This window comes from Maniola jurtina, chromosome 20, assembly GCF_905333055.1.
Source record: "Maniola jurtina chromosome 20, ilManJurt1.1, whole genome shotgun sequence".
Classification (NCBI taxonomy): domain Eukaryota; kingdom Metazoa; phylum Arthropoda; class Insecta; order Lepidoptera; family Nymphalidae; genus Maniola; species Maniola jurtina.
This window is the reverse complement of record NC_060048.1, coordinates 11347136-11368422: the sequence shown is the minus strand read 5'-3', so window position 1 is coordinate 11368422 and position 21287 is coordinate 11347136. Positions and strand designations below refer to the sequence as shown.

Here is a 21287-nt window from a genome sequence, read left to right as displayed (position 1 = left end):
ATTATTATGATGTTGATGTCGTAGGCTCTATAATGCCTATATTTCTCATTGCTGAGAGTCGTAACCTTTTCCCATTGACAGTGGCGTCGATTCTAATGTTATTCACTATTTCACTAAACAAAATTTAGCGTATCTGCATCTTTTTCTTTTTAGTATTGCTTAAATTGGACCGAAAATGATTTTTTTTAAAGATTCTAAATAATGCACTATATCCGACTGGCACCTCACGAAGTTTGACAGTCTAAATTAAATAGGTTTGCCTGTCTTTTCTTATTAGACTGGTAAGAAAAAGATGCGAATCAGTCCCAGTATAGATTTCTCTTTCATCAATGAAAGCTACGAGTACAAATCGATTGTGTAACCGCAGCCTAACCCATGTGTATCATTAATTTTTATAAGAGCTCGTAAAGCCAATAAATTATTATCAGAACTTTTGATATATTATGGGCAGTGGGAGTGAAAAAGGAAAACTCCTTGTTCAGAAGTTATTAATGAACCAATTAAATCATTTTCAATACTAAATGATCAATTTAGAACTTATCGTTGCGCACGCAAAATCCGCTGAGTAATTTTTTAGAATTTTCGTTTTTTTTTATATAATTTTATTCAGTTTTAAAGGCGCGTTTGCAGAAATCAGTTCTTTAGCGTATATGGTACCTAGGTACTCCAAGAGATAACCTTTTTAGCCATGTTATCTGATTTTGATCTAAATTCTAAATGGTATAGGTAAAGCAAATTTTTTCAAAAAAATATTATGTTTAATAGAGTCTTCTGAAAACTTGTGATTTCCACGTAGCGGAATTTTCATGCGCAGTGACATTATTTGAATAGTTAATTAATATTTGAGTTTCTTGGCGACTTTTCTCAGTAGAAGTTGCTTTCCGAACCGAACCAATGGTCTTGACCTTGACTGGTCTTAACCACTGCACTATAGGCTATCACTGCTTGCTGACTACAGTAGTAACTGTTTGGTAAATACTTTGAGTATTCTTTCAACCATATTAATCTGATCATTATAATAAAGAAATCATTAAAAAATCATTGTTCAATACTAACATGAAGATTTATTGCCGATTGTCCACGAAACAATGTCAAATTCGACACTTCAATGTTGCCTGCTTTGCATACAATCGCAAGCGAAGGCATCAGTCTGAAAACATGCACGGTGGAGACAGGATAACCTGATATGTAATAGGTATCTTTTTATACCAATTTGATTGTAGGTAGGTACGTAGTACCTGTATAGGCTTAAGTGTGCTCAAAGTATTGATGTTGGATTGATACGAAGCGACACGACGGACGCACGCAACTCTTCTTTACTCATGTGTTCCAAAGTACGTAGGTACCGATAGCTAAGTAGGTATCATACAGACATAGGTACAAGAAATTTAACTGCCTACTCTGGTGTTACCGAGGTTTCAGATAAAAGTAAAAACAAGCTTTTACGACAAAACCACAAGCTGAAAATAGGTACCTATACACTATACTAGTTGATTACTAGTATACACTATACTAGTTGAATAAAGTTGGTTAAGTGGGAGTGCTACCTCCACACAAAATACACGTACCTCCTTAGACATACAAACTGTAAGAGTTTCTTCAACTCTCTGATAAAAACAAAATTGAAATACGCTTTTAAATACAAATAGGTTTTTCAGACGTTAGTGAATAGCGGTCTATCAGTCAGTAATGGATCTACCACCGGAAAAGGAAACACTATAACTCTGTGTAAGAGTGCTATAACTCAAAAAGATATATTTGTTCGAATAGATCGAAAATTGCCTACAATCATTTTGATTTAGAGTTCCTCTTAGATGCTATTTTGATGTTGCAAAAGAGTTTATTTTTACAATTTTTTGCGCACCCTAAAATCAACATAGGACGAAGAACAAATACGATATGCAAATAGATAATTCAAATACCATAGATATTTAAATAGGAAACACAAATATTTTAACGCAGCATTGTTATTAGATAGGATATGTTGTAGAATACCTATTTACCTACCTTTAAATATACTTACAACACTATTACTACTATTTGTAACACTATGTCAAGGGTGCCGGTAAGAGGAGTGCAAAGATTTTCCAGAATTATTATTATTGTATATATATTGTATATTTCTATGAAATTAGATCCATTTCCGTTTGGTCGAATCTTGTTAACTGATTTACACTAGAACTACCCTGGAATAGCCAGGGTGCCTATTACCTATAGGTACCTACTAATGCACTACCTACTACTAATATAATCTTACTAATGTCTTAGAGCATCGTCTTATGCTTGGATATATTAGCTCGATGCTCCTTTCTGAAGGCATGCACCATTGCACAGTGGTAGATGCATTTGACAATTCAAAGTAAAAGAAATAGAAAGCTATTTCTAATTCTATAACTAAAAATCGGGTAGGTAACTGCAAAAAAATATTTACTTATCTTATTTTATTAAATAAGTGTGCATTGATAGAGCAGTCAGTCAGTCAGCTTGTCTTTTTATATAGATTGATGAACTCAAAAATCATGTGCAAGTGAAAGACGAACGCATTCGTGTTTCACATGACTCTGTTGATTGTTGAAGCGATTATCACAACGAGTAGGTACAGCAGGAGTGATGACCGGGTCGTTCACCCGCTGCAGTAATTCGGATATTAACTGCCATTGTTGTATTAATGTCAACGTAGCGCTCGTTAGGGGGTGATTATACTTGGAACTCGGGGATACTAGGCTCTTTACGCACTGCATCATCATCTTGATCATTCCATTGCCAGCACACTACTGAGCACGGGTCTCTTTGAGAAGGGATTGGCCATAGTCTACCACGCTGGCTAAATGCTGATTGGTCCCACACTGATATTTAATGGAGTACTTAACTACTTTAGAGTTTAAACGCGCATAACTCCGAAAAGTTAGAGTTCGAGATCGAAGTTCGAACCCTCGACCTTCTGAATAGGAGGTGGATCTCTGAACCACTAGTACAGCTACCACAGCTGCTAATTACGCTTATGCACTGCATCCGATCTGAATCCGAGAATTCTCGATCCGAAGTACTCTAGCTCTGTGGTATTACTATTGTACGAGTATGAGGAGTTAGGCTCTAGATAAGAATTTCTTTTTCCGAACCCGTAACCAAATATCGGGAAACTCACAACGAGTGCTGGAGTGATGACCGGGTCGTTCACCCGCTGCTGTAATTCGGATATTAACTGCTATTGTTGTATCAACGTAGCGCTCGTTAGGGGGTGATTATACTTGGAATTTGGAGATACTAGGCTCTTTACGCACTGCTAACGATCCCAATCCGAGAATTTTAGATCCGAAATAACCGTAGTACTATTTGTACGCACTAGATCCAATTTTCGTTTTCCGAAACCGTAAACGAAATTCGGATCTAAGTAGCAGTATACAATTCATACAAATTACTATAGTTATGGATCGAGATTTCTCGGATAGGGATCGGATTCGGATCTAAGATATTAAGTAGATGGATAGATAGAAAACTTTATTGCGCACAAAACAAAAACGAAAGAAAAGGATAGTTTAAAAGATAACAGATTTCGAGTTTATTGCACAGGCATGACTTATTACAGTCTTAAAATAACTATTACTTACTTAAGTACCTATTTTGTAAAAAAAACCATGCTCGCCATATATTATATTATTAACGTACACTTAATGGATCGGAATTCGGATGCAGTGCAGTGCGTAAAGAGCCTACGGATCGGGTTCATTCAACTAAAAATTTGCTTTTTCACTCGGACTAATAATGGTAAGGATTCTAAGATACATCCAAATCTTAGATATTTAGAAGTTTGGTATAACGAATAATATGGATATACATCGATGGGACACTCACATGTGCCATGCAATTTAGTTAACCCTGCAAATATTAAATAGGTAGGTTTACCTTTTTTGGGCGTCAACTATGGCAAGTATAAAAGGTAAACACAAGATTACACTAGATTTTGTATTATTATCATTTGTCGACGTACCTACCTACTCCAAGATTGCAAAAAGCAAACAATCATAGACAACGACAAGACATGAAAAGCCCGTGCATAGATTATTCGGACGCTAATCTTTATTCAACCTTGAGAAGATTACCTTTTGTACTGAAGCACCATGAACTGTTTGAACAAGGCTCGGACAGTCTTGTTTGTGTTCGTATCTTATCAGTTTCTTATCTCGCAAACACTCGCAAACGGGCATCGCCTGCAAAGTGCGATGTACCACTTCAGGGTACTTAGGTAGGTAACCGACACAGAAAAACGCTCTAAAAAGTAAAACAATTAAGTTTAATATACATAAGTGGTAATTTTGATTTTTGATCCAATGTCGTGTGGGGGACCGCTGAGTATAAATATTTTGCGGATAGGTGTAGTAGAGGTCCTCTGCCACGATAACTAACTAATCTTATTAGTTTAGTTACTTCATGCCATATTCAGTTCCTTTGTTTCATGCTGCAGTGGTTTGATGATAGCATACCAACTCATGCTTTATTAAACCGATAGGGCCAAGATTTATTTACTTAGAGGTCCCCCGACGTGACAACGCTTGGATCAAAATAATATCACATGAATTTAACTAAAATAAACTAAAAGGGCCAATCACACTAATATTATAAAAGTGAAAGTTTGTATGTGTGTGTGTGTGTGTGTGTGTATGTATGTTTGTTACTCCTTCACGCAAAAACTACTGGACGGATTTGGCTGAAATTTACAATGGAGATAGATAATATCCTGGATTAGCACATAGGCTACTTTTTATCCCGGAAAATCAAAGAGTTCCCACGGGATTTCAAAAAACCTAAATCCACGCGGGCGAAGTCGCGGGCATCGGCTAGTACATAATATTATTGTTTTACTTTTTAGAGGATTTTATTTTTAATTTAGTGACGATTAATTAAACCCGTCCACAATTAAATAGTGAGCTGGAGATGGGATGAGATGATTATGACGCTAACTTATTACCATTAGCATTCGGTAGGTAGGTACTTAGGTTATTTATCACTAATTGCCTTTAAGTAAAGTCAAAGCGGCAACATTGCGAAAAGATAAGAAGAAAAAATACCGCTATAAAAATATACTGCGCATTATAAAAAACCTAATTGATGGCATGCGCTTATAATACCGCGTCCCACGTAGTCGGCTAAGGTTACCTTAACTGGAGACGATCGCTTGTGGGCGGATTCGGTGCAATTGCGATTTCGTAATCGAAATCGCGTGCCTACTTTTATTAATTTCATAATGGTTTGTGGGTCAAAAGCCTCACAAAATGATTTCCAATTTTCAACGGTTAAAGAACAGGGACTGCTTAATTAACTACCTACCTTTACTGAGAGGTAGTCGATAACTCGGAAGACTAGAGTCTCAGTTGTTTCAATTTAGTACTAAGGAGTTGAGTTGAAACAGTTATGGTCTAGGTGTGCGAATTAATATTGTGGTTCTTGTAAGAATACAAGTGTAAATTAAAAAATTATAACACCCTGACAAGTGAAGGTTACAGTAACTAGAAAAGAGCTGATAACTTTCAAACGGCTGAACCGATTTTCCTGGATTATAGTTAAGAACACTCTCGATCAAGCCACCTTTCAAACAAAAAAGCTAAATTAAAATCGAGTAGATAGGAATTGGCTTATCTGGATCAGGGATCATTCATTCATTCGAATGATCCCTAATCCAGATAATCCAATTCCTACATTTTGAATACTGAAAATGGTAGTATTCGAATGCTTGAATAGTGAATGATACCATATTTAAATACTGAATAATGGGTATATTTGAATACTTGAATACTGAATAATGGATATATTTGAATACTTGAATACTGTATAATGGATATAATCGAGTACTTGAATACTGATACTTCATCGAATGGATGAATACTGAATAGATACTTCATTCGAATGCATGCACACTGAATAGTTACTTCATTCGAATGAATGAAAACTGAATAGATACTTCATTCGAATGCATGAATATTGAATAGATACTACATTCGAATGCATGAATACTGAATAGATACTTCATTCGAATGCATGAATACTGAATAGATACTTCATTCGAATGCATGAATGCTGAATAGAAAACTTCATTCAAATTCACTGAGTGACTACGGAGGTAGTATAATATATACGGATAATAAAACAACCGAACTTCAGTACAAAATTTTATTCTCTAAACACCATTTTCTTAAACATAGTACATTTTTTAATGCGCATATTTTAGTATGAAAAATACAACTATATGAATCACTTGCCATATTATATTTTTCATGTAAACTTAACAAATTTGGGCACTCTTTATCTTCTAAATTATAAATTGTGCTATTTTGTAACATTTGCATTAACCATAACCGTTTTTCAATACCTTTGACATAAATTGTTTTATTTTGTAAAATCTTCTGAATAATATGTTTACAGTTCGAATACGGTATGTATCCCTCATTCCAAAGAATTCCTCTATTTCTTTCAATCCAACTAACATGCCGTCTTTCAGTTTTAGTCAAATCATAAAATGGATATGGTGATTTGATCAGGAAAGTTTGTATGCGGTTATTACAATGAATAGCAATTTCTTTTAAAATAAACTCATTTTCATCAGTTTTAAATCCTTGGACATCTACTATTATGGCATTCATGATATTTTTCGCACTATATTACTCAAAGGCTTATATTCTATTAACCGGTCGTTAATAATAAGACAGTAAGCAGTTGTATTTTCAGGGATATCTTGCGAACATTCTATTTCTAATCGCACATCCACGGGTCCACTTTTTAAATTTTCGTTTTGTCTTGAACAATCAATAATAAAAAGCGGTGCTTTATCTTTAAAATTTAACATATCAAGCAGTGGGTCCACAGGAACGTTGTAGTAAGACTGACGAAACTTTGTATACATTTCATATAATATACTATATTTATTTTCATCAAATTTAAGATTTAGTGATTCATAAGGATAATATTGTGAATTTAGAAATAATGTTACATTACTTACTTTACAATGGTCAAACAAAGAACTATCTAAAGACTTTTTGTTTTTTCTGTTAGTTTGTAGTCCTAATATAACATACCGAGGCTTTTCCAACTGTGAAACAGTTTTGACTGCCCAAGAATGTTTTGTAGTTCTAGGCAAAAATGCATATTCATATAAATCCCAGTTTCTGAAAGCTAACTGAATAGGTTTGTCTTTTTCTAATATTTTCAGCAACGTTAGTCTTTCGCGATCTGATACTTTCACCTGCGGAACACGCCATTGTATTCTTTCTATATTAATTTGTATGTCGTGAGCATCATCTAATTTCACGCTGTTTAAATTAGAATTGCTTCGATTTAAAACCAGTTCATGTTTACAATTTATAATTATTTTATTATAGTCTTCAGCAAATCCCATTATTTTATTTAATGGAATAATTAGACTGAAGGAACCGTCATTACTTTTGAATCCATTCATGTTCCAACCCCATATTGCTGCGACTTTACTTTGACCGGTATTCATAGATATAAGCGATTTTATTGTTGTTGTTATTCCAGGATTCTTAATACGATCTATTTCAACACCATTTATCTCATATCTAATGTCTTGAAACAAAAACATCATTGCATTGTTAGTAAACTCAACGGGTGTATTAATGGGTTTATGGTCTTTACCAATAATCGTTGCTTTTCCTTCGATATAAATAAAACTGGCAGATGGCAATATGTAAATATCTTGTTGGTGTATAGGGATCCGAATCTCATCATTTTCTTTAAAACTATTATTATAAGGGCTATATGTGTGAATTTCATAACTTTCAATAGAGTTATCAAATTGTGGAATATCAGTAACCTGGAGTATATTCATCTTAATTTAAATCCTAACGAGCGAAGAAACTCTTTATTACTTCTTGTAAGTGTTTTATAAGATTTAATACGTCTGTAACGTTGCTCAACTCGAGGAGTAGTAATACGTTTTGTTAAAGTATTTGAATTTTTATTAAACACAATCATCCTGTTTTCTCAAATGGAGACGTAGGTTGAAACACTCTTCTCTGAAATCAATGTACCGACATTGTTCGTCAAGAATTTTTATATTTATTGATGATATGATATTTTTATTCACAGGAAAGTAAATAATACTTTTCGGTACTTCTATAAATCTATACCCAGGTGGAACGTTCGGCACAAATTCATATAAAATATGAGATGGAAATCCGTTAGTATATGACCCCTTTATTAGATCACATTCGACTCTTATCACGGACAAAGGAAGAATGTTGACTGGGTTCTGAGATTCGTGCCATTTATTTGCTTCTAATTTAACATTTGGAAAACCCAATATCGATCCTATGCTATTATCTTCATCAAAGTTCATCGTATTAGAACAAAATATTAAACATTTTAATGTGTTGTTATTTGGTTTAATTATTATATCACAATCTGTGACTCGACTTCGAATGTAATCAGCTATATCATATAGGCCATAAGCACCACACGGTATTTTTAATTTTTTACCATTGCCATAAGCAAATACATTATTGCTCTCATTAATGTTGGGGATTGAATTGAGAGCTGAAAAATAAATTAAGCCACACTCATATTTATCGTCTATGTTAAGAGGAGGTTGAAAACTTGATTCAAGTAATGGTCTTTTGCCCGTGATGGTTATTGCAATAGACATGATAACACACTAAACAATACGAAGTGCTTACGATCTATTTATTTATTTTCTTATCATGCCAAAATTTGTTCAAAAACTTTAAACACAAGTGTCCACAATTATATGGATGATTACGCTGAATGTTTTCATAATTATAATACATTTCGGAACCAACATATTGAATTAATTCTTTTGGTGGTTTTAAATTACCATAACTGTCAAAGTACTCGATATGATTATTGTATTTTGCGTAAGCTACCCAATGACTGCCAGGATTTTTTGAGCTATCTAAATTAACGATACCACATTCTTTCTTATGAGGATGTTTAGGTAGCTCATCTCTCATAAATACTCCTCGAAAATAAGGAATACTGCTTGAATAATTCATAATATCTATATTAGTAAGAGCTCTATTGGGTAGCCGACTATTTAGTTTTTTTTACTAGATACATAAATTCCGAAACCTTCCTTAAAAGGTTTAACGCTTAATCCTTTTCCAATAGATAATGATTCTATTTTTTCATTGTGCCTTTTTAACTCATTCAAACGTTTTTCAGCTGCTTTATAATCATTAATAGCTTTAGCTATACCCGATGCACCACCAGCTAAACTACCCACGGCAGATAGCCCAGCAAGAATAGGTATCAATGGTAGAAACCCTCCCGTTTTCGGAATAGGAATAATACGAGGAATCTTTACTGTAGTGTTTGTTGCTAGTTCCTTAGCAGCTGCCATTGCCAACTTTATCGCCATATTTTTACCCTTTGGTTTTAATTTTTTAAGATGTTTATTTGTGTGAGATATGATATATTTCAATTGTTTCTTTAATCCACCACCACTTATATCTTTTGCTGCTTTGTTAATTCCTAAACCGGCTCCATATTTAACTTTCGCTATCATCGCTTTATTTTTATCTGCTATCTTTTCTTCTAAGCTGGCATCTGATGCTGTTATGCGGTTCCGTGCCATGTTCATCAGTTTTATATCAGCTTTATGCCGATCACTCAAATCAGATGATTGCTGATAGGCTATGTCGTGTTCTTTACAATATTCGTCCAACTGGTTAATGCCTTTCTTTTTGTACGATTTTGTACCTGGTCCACAATAGTTATATCCGGGTAGATGGAGTTCAAAAGGCAAATGATTAATAAACCAATTTAAGACACTGCTCTTGTTCATAATCTTTAATATACTGATTAAACTGATAAAATGTGTCTGTTTAAATAGTTATTTTATTTAAACTTATAGAATAATATTAGTCTTATCAATCCAACTATTTTCATCGACAGGTAGTCCTAGCCATTTTACAAATACTTTGTTTCCTCTTTTTTTTAGTACTTTTTCCACAAGGTATATATTCGGATGTTTTGTTTTCTGTAATTCTTGAGAATAAAATGCACCTAAAATTGGCTGACCTCTAGAATCTTCTATCAGATATGTAATCGGATTTGTTTCATTCACTTTACTAATTTTAAATAGTTCCGTCGACCAATTAGGTGTATATCCCTTTTCAAACATACTTTTGTGTTTACTTACACGCACAAAATCTCCTACTTTCAAACAACTGAATCGATTTCCAACTTTTGATTGATGTTTTTGAAATTGATATTTTTCTAAAATCTTTCTTTTATTACTTGTATCGACTTCGCACGGTTTTCGATTAATAGTACGGTGATGTGTATTGTTGTATTCACTAATTATTTTACTCAAGGTACCATCATTCCACTTGTATTTTCCTTTTAGACTGAACTCTTTGTACAATTTTGATTTGAGTGTTCTGATAAATCTCTCAACAATTGATGCCTTTTTTGTAGTGTAAGTTGAATAATGATTTATATTAAATATACTAGTCAAATTTTTGAATTTATCGTTATAAAATTCAGTACCAAAATCAGTTTGTAAGTTTTTAGGTTTACGTCCTTTTTCTAATATTATCTTAAATGCTTTACACACATCTTCTTTTCTTTTACATTTTAATGGAATGGCCCAAGCATATTTTGAAAAAGTATCAATAACTGCCAAAATGTATTTATAACCTAAATTTTCCTTAGATACAAACTGCATATCTATCAAATCGGCTTGCCACAGGTCATCTATGTCCCTCATTTCTACTCGTCTCCGAGGAAAATTTACCCTTGCATATTTATGTATTTCGTTTATCACGTCTAACTTGCTCATTTTTATGAAAATTACCCTTAACGATGTTTTCTAATTGAGTTATTCTAGTGATTAAATTTGTAACTAGATCATTCACAGTTGTTAATTCTTTCTTGTAGTCTGAGATAGAATTATCGACATATTCTTTTGTCACACTATCATTGGCATCAACAGGAATATGCAAGTTTTTTATTATTTTATTGCTAGCATTTAAATTGCCATCACTTAATACTTTTAGAGGGCATTTATTAATAAACACTGTATCGTCAATTTTTGGTTTTTTATATAAAGGGTGCCCGAAAATATCTACGTTCATCTTTGAGAACCAATTGAATACTAAATAACTGTTCGTAGTGCAACCATTTTTATTCTTTAATGATATCGGCTTCTTTTAACTCTTCAATTATTGATATAATCTCACTGTCGTGATTACTATTGCCAGCCTGTTTTGAGGCAATTAGTAATTTTAACCTGTCAACTAATTCATTAGGATTATCCCAATATACTAAATCTATATTAGATTTATACTTTTTTAGTGTAGGTAATTTACCTCCTTGCTTCGCATTACTCTTTGACTCAAAAAATAATGGCTTTATGATTTCTCGATATTTTGTACCTTTATCACCTTTAATTTGCCTATAAGCATTATAGTCTCTCTTATGTGCATTAGTGTGATGTAAAATATCTTTGTAAACCAATTTATCTGTCTCTAAGATAATTGATAAATTAGGTTTCTTGCGTAGCAATAGTTCTTTAAGGCCAGGAGTCAATTCATATGAACGCCCGCCAATGTTGATCATTATAGATTTATCCCCAGTTAAAGCATTTTCATTTTTAGTGAATCGTACAACTGAATCTCCAATCATTAAATTTTTATCTTGTTCCTTTCGTATTCCGAACGGTATGTCCATACTGTCATATATATCTATAATATCATCCTTCTGTAACGACACATCCAAATCTGTCTGTTTTGACTTATGAACACTATCAATTTTATCTTCATTATATTCTGAATTTATTTCTAAATCTTCATTATTTAACTTATTACTCTTACTATCTTTATTTTTTGTTTGAATAGTGTTTTCAGAACCCATAAGTTCATTTGTTCCTTTATTTAACTTGTTATTTAAATTTGTAAGTTTAGGTTTATCGTTTAAAACCTTTAACGGCTCGGTTATAGGTTTAAATATTCTATTCAGCACCAAATTAGTTTGATCCTCTGCATTACGTATATGTTTTAATTTATTTCTTATAGAATTTACTGAGTGCACTAATTGTTGTTTAAGACTTTGATCCATGACACTAAATTTACGTGTGCTAGCTATAGAGTAATATTTATTTATGACTTTCTTCTTTTCCCTCCATAATTATATAAGTATAATAGGTTTTACGAAATCTTAGTCAAATTTAATAAAAGTGTCGAATGCTTTTCTGTATCTTCCTTTGTTTATAGAACAATCTTTATTAATAACTAAAAAATCGTAAGGTTTCTTCCACACCATTGCACAGAGATCTTTAAATTTAAACCAAGACATATCTGAATTAATATGCTCATCAAATATATGTTTTAGATTGACATCATCTTGCTTGAATAAAATTAGGAAATTCGCGTTGTCACGTAACAATTGTTTAGGAATCTTAGAGTACGTTTGTGTCAAGTAGAAACAATCAAGTTGCTTATGTCTTCCCATGGCAAAATAGTTACGTATGTTGGTTTGATCTTCACAGACAACGTCATCGAATATAATAATCGAGTTTGATAAAGCTTCGTTAGGATGAATAATGTTATTGTCTTCAAAAACAAAAAAATTTACTTCTGGAATGCTTTTGAGAACAACACTCAAAAATTTGTATTTTGGTTGAAATGCTGTTTTGGAATAAAGATATATATTTCTAAACTTTAGTCCATTTGTATGTAATAATAAACTAAGCATAACATTCGTTTTCCCGCAATTAGATGGCCCGCAAATGATACAACGAATAGAATTTGGCAACAGTTCGCTATGTTTTACACATAACTTGTTTTCGAGTATCTTATCTAAAGTATTTATTTCCAATGAAAGATCCTGTTTAATCAATTTCATTGTATCATTTGATTAATATATCTTGTGCAAAGCTTTTTATAGGTAAACGATAAAAAATTAAATTATAGCATTATCTCTTTCAGTATTCCATCTTAAAAATAAAAATATATAGAAATAATTTTGGACCCATAATTTATTTATTTGAATCCGTCTATAAATAAGTCATAAGTATTCTCAAAATAAAACAAGTGATTGTGCTCTTATTCATAATATATTGATTCGTCAATAGTATCATACGAAGTATAAATATTAAACAATCATACCTAATATAATCTGGAATCACAGAATAGCATAAAATTATGGTAATAAACCTTTTAATTCTAACATTTGTAATTTTACATTTAAATCTTAAAATTCAAAATATTGTATTGCAATGACCCCAAGGTAAGGTTTCAATTTGGTTTGAAAGTATTTGTCTTTTATCATCAGTTTTATTCAAGACTACTTTATTTACTTCTTGAGAATATAATACATGTTTAATCGATTTTATCATGTTCATTTTACTTTTGAAATTAACGTCGCTGTTTAAAGTGCTATTGTAATGTTTTAACTTTAATCGTTTTGTTACAGATTTAGATACACCTTTTGCCTTTTTAATTTGGATCTTTTTACTGTTAATACAATAAAGCTTAGCTCTCAATCCAGTGAACTCAGTGATGATTTCACCTCCAAGTTCATCTTTAAATAGACCCGGAATTTTCGCATTAACTCTAGGCATATTACAGCAATTATTCACATCAAAATTACTAGTGTCAAAATTTGTTATTTCATCTTTCATATCTTTATAAAAATCTTTGGTTTTTATAAAATATAAAAGACTATCTGTGTCAGTATAACAAAGTCGTACTTTATTTCGATATTTGTTTTTAATAAAGTCATAGTGAAATTTATATAAGTGTTGTTTTGCATATTCCAGAACCGTGAAACCGATATATATAGGTCTGTCAAGTATTATTTTTTCCGGACTCAGATGAATTGCAACTAAGTCTTCGGAGAAAACTGTAATGTTTTTTAAATTAGGTTTCGCAATCAACTTTTCGGCACTGAGCTGTTTGTTAGTTTTATTGTTGTTATCATTCCACTTGGTTACTAACTTAATATTAACCTGTTTCCTCTTATTTTCAATAGTTTTTCCAAATATAGCATTATTTAGAAGCTTGAAAAAATCCTTCTCAAAATCAGATGATGATGCTTGGCGTAATCGAGTATTTAAGTCAATGTATTTTTGTAGAAAGTTTTGTTGTCTAAAAGTTAGAACACGATGAATTGTTCGTATAATAAGCCCATTCTTCAAGCATTCTTTTAAATGAACGTAATGTATCACATATTTAAATTTATCATACAAATTTGCTATTAATTTTGGGTTTTTACCTCCCGGAGGAGTGAATTTTTCTACCGCAAAAGGTAAATCACTGTGCGCATTATGTAAGTACTCAGGATATGCTAAATCCACTTCCAAAATATATCCAAAATCTGATTCATTTGATATGTTTGCAATGTCTAAGTTATCAATTTCGGTCGTGGATAACAGTCGGAAGTCAGATATAGGAAGCTTTTTAGTCATTGCATAACCATATAAGTTATTGCAGTCGAGGTATATCAAGTAAGTTGATGGTTGAGAATCATCGAAATCTGACAGATATTTATTATTAGCTACAGCGTTACGAAGAGAACACTGGGCTAATCCTCCACGTATTCCTTTTTCTAAAAATTCATATATCTCCAGATCACTAATTAATTCTAACCGGATACCTGTATATAATAACATCGCATCCCAGGTTAAACTTGAAGCGGTGACATAATAAGCCGGATCAAGTTTATAATGTCGTAAACAAGTATTTCTAAAATTTTCAAATATATCGCAAAGAAGAAATACATCTGTTTTTAGATATAAATCTGTGTATTCATTCAAGGATTTAATAGAAAATAGATTCCATACACTTTGAGCATGTTTGTATTCATCATCATTTATATGTTCACCTTTCAAACTATTGTAAAAACAATCCTTTGAAGGAAGAGCAGTTTCTTCATATTTTTCAATAGAATCCATATACTCGTAAGGGTAAACACCTTTTTGAAGTAGCAACTTCAATTGGTCTTTGTTTTGAAATTCTCTGGATAAATTAACAAAATCTTTTTCGTGTAAATTTTTAGATAATACATCTAGGCTTGAATTGAGGAATTGAAAAGAATCTATAAATTTTATTTGAATAGGAAATGAACAACTATATTTATTTTTTAATACTTTCGTTACAGTAATATATTTCTCTTTCGATTTTGGTATTATTTTAAAATAACCGTCGTATTTTGCTAACTCCGTAATAAAAAGATGACAATCATAGCCCGCCAAGTTATGAAAAACCACAGGCACGAATGAACACACTCTATTTATTAAATTACAATAAGAATGTGCAGGGCCACGATACTCTGAAGTGATATGGTCATGATCACGTACTTTATCATCAAGAAGTAAATTATTACAAATATAGCAATTTGTAGCATTTTCAAAGCTAATTTCTTGTTCCAATGTTAACGGTGTCATGGGTAATTTCTTAGACAATATGCGATAGATTTCTTGAATATCATCTATTAAATATTTTACAAATACTTGCACACAATCTGATCCTTTGTATGTAACATATTTATTTAATTTAGGATCATGAGAACAGCAAATATAGTAACCAAAACAAGACGGTTGGTGCATTTCATATAATCGAGTATTCTCAGATTTATTTTCGTTACACTTCATTAGAATACTTTCAAAGTCAGCATAAATAATAAAATTAATTTTTTGTTGCCTTTCATAGTTTTTGAATTGTAAATAACTATTTTTCGCTGGTAATTCAGTCAATATTTCATTACAATTGTGAGAAGTATATTTTGTTTTACTGGTAAAAGTCTGTAAGCATAACTCACACAAATACATGTTACTTGTGTGATTAGTTACTTGTCGTTTTACCAGCTTCAAAAGATTTTTTATTAAACAGTAATGACCTTTACCATTCTTCTGAATGTACAGCAAATTTATATGGTTACTTTTTCTTGCTGTAGTTATATACAAAGGACCAGTTACATTATGTTTATTATCCAATCCATAAACGTTAATACTCAGTTCATTTATTTTCTCAAACATTTTAATATCTTTATATGATGGTGGAAATGACATATTACCATCTATATTTAGTACTTCTGAGTAATGTGGATACGAACTAGTTCTACAAACATTATTATTTTGTGGAAATAATGCAGCAACTATAGACCATAAAAAACAATGATTGTCATTGTTGCGTATATTTATGCAACTTTTAGTATTTTTAACTACATTCGGAAGAGCTATGTAAGAGCCACCCCTGAAAGGAGAATACTTATTTATGTTTATTTCTAGATGACTCATTGATTCGCAAGTCCAGCCAGATTCGCGATGTTGAAATTCAGATATTTTTTTTTCAAACGTATTAATTGTTTTTAAATATAATTCATGAACATCAGTACCTTTAGATATGATACTATATTTTGTGTTAAATGACTTCAGCTGTTTTTCTCCTGTTTTAGAGAGATAAAAGAAAACAAAAAGCTCGAAGTTTAATTTAACACTTTGAAATCTTTTCAAAGAGTTGTTTATAATTTTAATAACATATTTCTCGTTATCTATTAGGAACGATTCGGGTGTGAGGTACTCCTCAAAAGGACTTAATTTATAACTTATTATTCTATTTTTGAAAGCTGTTGAAATTACTTCAATGTTATTATATTTGGTATTCAATAAACAATTCGACTTATGTAAATTAGTTCTTAAGTGATATTGATATCTATTTTCAGGTATATCAACGTGACAATTTTCACATCTCACCAAGCTGACCTGACTTAGCTTTGATGCAGGGGTGACTGTAAAAAAAACAACAACATTATACAAGTTTATTAATTTCATAACATATGTGACAATACAATTTTTCAAAAGAATATTGTGTGACGTAGTGGAATAATTTCTAATAATAGTTGCTGATAAAAGTGGGAGTGCATTTTTTATACTCTTTTCGTGTCGCAATGATGAAGTTTGTTAAGTGGCGCCATGCCTCAGTATCTTCATTCGTGCGGTTTTTAACACATATGATGGCATGACGCCATCTATTTACGGGCTGAACATTTTCGACCTCATCACACCGGTACACTTTCAGGTCAATGAAGTGCGTTCCTGTCTTACCCTCGAAAGATTGTCTTGAATGACCGTTAGCCAGTCTTCTTGTTAAATACGAAACTAAAGGCTGTATTTTTTTACCCCCTGCTGTAGGTGTAGAGGTCTCTTCAGTCTCGTCATCTTCACTATCTGTGCCGAAAAGATCGTATGCAGTGATCTTTTTTGGTGGCGGTGCGATGGGATTGATGATGGACTTCATTGATTTCTTCGCAACACGCGTCGGTGTGGGACTTGATGGTTCACCGGTTTTTAATTTGTCATGTGCCCTTTTCTTGGATTTCTTTTCAGGCTCAGGCTGCGGCGAATGCTGCGGCGACTCATCTTCTGATGGGAACAACGTTTCAGCACTCTGTCGTGACCTATAATATAAAAAAAACATAAATTAGATTACAAGTATGTATTCAAACGTGTCTAGGTATTAATATAAACTTGACAAAAATATCTTGTAACACTTAATGCTTACTATTCAAGCCAGCTAATCATTTGACCGGCAAAGTTACATGGTCACACCATAAAAACATATTATTATCAAAATCAATCGAATACTGGAAGTATTCTTAATATGAGTATCAGTAGGACCCGAGAATCGAACCCGGGACTATTCAAGCCAGCTAATCATTTGACCGACAAAGTTATATGGTCACACCATAAAAACATATTATTATCAAAATCAATCGAATACTGGAAGTATTCTTAATATGAGTATCGGTAGGACCCGAGAATCGAACCCGGGACTATTCAAGCCAGCTAATCATTTGACCAACAAAGTTACATGTACACACATAAAACATATTATTATCAAAATCAATCAAATACTGGAAGTATTCTTAACAGGTAGGATATCGTAATATAGGATAGGTATCGGTAGGACCCGAGAATCGAACCTAGGACTATATTCAAGCCAGTTAACCATTTGCCCGACAAGGTTACGTAAACACAAATAACATAAGTATTATTATTATTAACAAAAATAAACCCGAGAATCGAACCCGGGAACTATTCCAGTCAGCTAATCATTTAGCCGGCAAAGTTACATGTACACACATAAAAACATAGTATTATTATAACAATCAATTGAATACTGGAAGTATTCTTAATGTAGGTATCAGTAAGATCCGGGAATCGAACCCAGCTAACCATTAGACCGACAAGGTTACATACGCATAAATAACTTACTATTATTATAATCAATTGAATACTGCAAGTTTAGTATTCTCAATTTAGGTGCCCATGAACGTACCTTGATTGCTCGAAATTATAATATCGAAGATGAGAAAAAAACCATTAAAAATAAAGAATAAATATGATATTACTTACATTTCAGTATCCACCAGATTCCTTGCTTCAGGATAACACAATGATGCTTTAACATCTCGCTTGATTGTTTAAATAAAGCAAAAATGATTTGTCATTAAATTTCCGTAAAGGTCCCTTTACACTATCACTCGCTCTATTATGAATGATGATACAAATCAATATGCTGAGATTCACCAGATAATATCTGACAATAATAATAATTCAGTATAAAGCAGGATGGTTTTTAATCTGGCTTAAAAGGCTGAGTTTGTTGTGGGCTCTTCTCAGACTTGGGCGCGTTTGGAACCCTCATCGCTTTTGTTTTAAGTATATAATTAATTATTATCACATCATATATCACAATCACATCATCTTACAAATTAAAAAATTTGAATATCAGTGAGCGTAACATGTTACCTATTCTGAATAAATAATTTTCATTTTTATTTAATCTTGTCTTCTTCATGATCACACTTTCCTATTAACATTTTCATGTAAGTATAGGTACGCTAAATTATTATTCTAAAAAAACATTGTTTATGAGTTATGAGGGGAGCAAATGAACAAAATAAGTATACTATAGTGTCGGGGGATAATGTGTAAGAGCCTTAATGTACTTATCATATTATTGCTAACAAAGCAACACTTACTTACAATGTTAGAGATGAATAGGTTACCATTCATTAAGTGATTAAAGTAGGACAAAAATTTTATTGAGTAAGTTATGTGTTCTCCAATAACTATAACTATTATTATTTAAAACATTGAGTTTATAATGGATGGACTAGGTTTGAGCAACCTTAATTACCTTCGCATATTGTACCGTGCTATACGATACAATAAGAATAGTTTGTCTGTTGATTTGTTCGTGCGTAGGTACAAAATACAACATGCAACGTTATTCAATCGTTTTTTACCCGATTACATAGCAACCAACTTCTTTGCATGAATACAACCTAAGACAAATCCATGATATTTCAAACTGAATGTAGCCCTACAACAACGTGCGCCAGCGCCGGCGACGCTATGTCTAGAGGGTTCGTATTTCACATTCCACATCCAGTTAAGGAACGATCTTTGAATGATAAAACCTGTGATTTTGAACTTTATTGATAATTTAAAAAAGTATATAAGTTACGTGAAAACTTGTGAAAATTCATTACATTGTACTGGACATCAAAACGTGATCTACAACATGTCGGTAAGACCTGATTTTTTTACTATACATAATAATTAAGTATTAAAATTTGAATAATTTTATTAGTAATCACTTTGTTTTTATTTGATAAACATGACTACCTCTTAGATTCGTTTGATATTCAAATTGCATATTTCATAAACCTAAATTGTTACTTAGTTCAGCATTCATAATAGTATTTTTATTTGTTTCAGGATTCAAATGATCCTTTTAACTTTCAACCCAATACGACCCTTACTCAACGTGTTAGTAATTATTTTCAAAGGGAAAATAATGGGTTAGATATCCCTCCTACTTTAAAAAAGAAAAAAGCCAATGTTGTGTATTCATACATAAAAGTTCCTAATAATGGAGCCAAAGTTATCAGATTGGAAATATATGATGCGGCAAAACTACGAAACACTATGTTTTGTGAATGTGATGCAAATGTCTGTGTTCAATATGTCGTCGATAGCGATAACTTACTTTTCGATGAAATCTATAATGGAGCTCACAGTTTAATAACGAAAATACAACGAAGTATGTCCTGCATTGATGTTACTAGTGATTAAAAAATAAGAGTGAAATGCGTTTTTGTGTAAATAATTATTGTTTATAACTAACGATACAAATTGTCTACTCAATCATTATGTAAACTTATTCGAATGCAAATAAATAAACTTTATTATTGAACTTGAATTTCATTTTGAGGGAAATAAAACTAAAGCCTTGTAATGTTGACTCAGTGTGTCTCCAACCGCAAGCTCGGTGTAACACCAGCTTGCCCTAAAACTGCTTAAGTTGCACATTACATTGTATTAATGCATTGCCTTTTATTACACGGCATACGGTCAACATGATTAAACGTTTTATTTTCTATCACCACCAACACCATCAAAGTTTTATCTATATTCTATATTAGAGACAATTTTCTGTTCTATATCAGTTGAATAGATTACATTGGATGATAACACGCGACTAAAGTGAACTATTTATTTATTCATAAGGAAAAAATGTCACCATGTCTTTAAATATTGGAGATTGTGTAGAAATAATTATAACTGAAAAAAGATTACACGGTCTTCATTTAGTTAAAATTATTGGATACGAACAATACGATGCCATTTTAATACCCTTAAATAAAAGTAATTCAGGTATTTATTTCAAAGTTCGATATCATGGCCAACAACTATCGGCACGAATATTAAGAGTTGAAAAACAGAAATTTGTTGATTTAATAGATGAATGCGAATAAGCTAAATATTCATAATTCGCTTTATTAATTCACATTTTTAGTATACAAGTGTATAGTCTAGCATAAGAGTATATGCAATACACAGTATTTTAAATATACCTAACTTAGTAGACATTCGAGTATATTTTCCACCATTACCCATTGTTCAGTACTTATAATAGTCATTAGTATTCATGCATTCAGAGTGAAGTAGCTATTCAGTATTCACCCATTTGAATAAAGTATCTATTCAGTATTCATGCATTCGAATGAAGTATCTATTCAGTATTCATGCATTTGAATGAAGTATCTATTCAGTATTCATCCATTTGAATGAAGTATCTATTCAGTATTCATGCATTCAAATGAAGTATCTATTCAGTATTCATGCATTCGAATGAAGAAACTATTCAGCATCATGCATTTGAATAAAGTATCTATTCAGTATTCATCCATTTGAATGAAGTATCTATTCAGCATTCATGCATTCGAATGAAGTATCTATTCAGTAT

At 32.1% G+C, this 21287-nt stretch overlaps 1 protein-coding gene and 1 long non-coding RNA gene across 2 annotated transcripts in view; one reads left to right on the top strand and one right to left on the bottom strand.

Annotated features, from left to right (window-relative positions):
- Positions 1-18669, bottom strand: part of LOC123875870 — a 30744-nt gene extending 12075 nt beyond the window's left edge. Inside the window, exons 1-5 of the mRNA XM_045921928.1 lie at positions 18386-18669; positions 15476-17427; positions 10582-10587; positions 9332-9802; positions 7068-7234 (exon numbers count right to left, since the gene is read on the bottom strand). Coding sequence (XP_045777884.1) covers positions 7068-7234; positions 9332-9802; positions 10582-10587; positions 15476-16801 — 1970 coding nt within the window. The 5' untranslated portion in view covers positions 16802-17427; positions 18386-18669. The remainder of the gene's footprint in view (positions 1-7067; positions 7235-9331; positions 9803-10581; positions 10588-15475; positions 17428-18385) is intronic.
- Positions 18670-19483: 814 nt separating this feature from the next.
- On the top strand, positions 19484-20234 carry LOC123875551. The gene is made up of 2 exons (XR_006798163.1): positions 19484-19565; positions 19757-20234. It is a non-coding gene; the product is annotated as an uncharacterized LOC123875551 (long non-coding RNA).
- The last annotated feature ends 1053 nt before the right edge of the window (positions 20235-21287 follow it).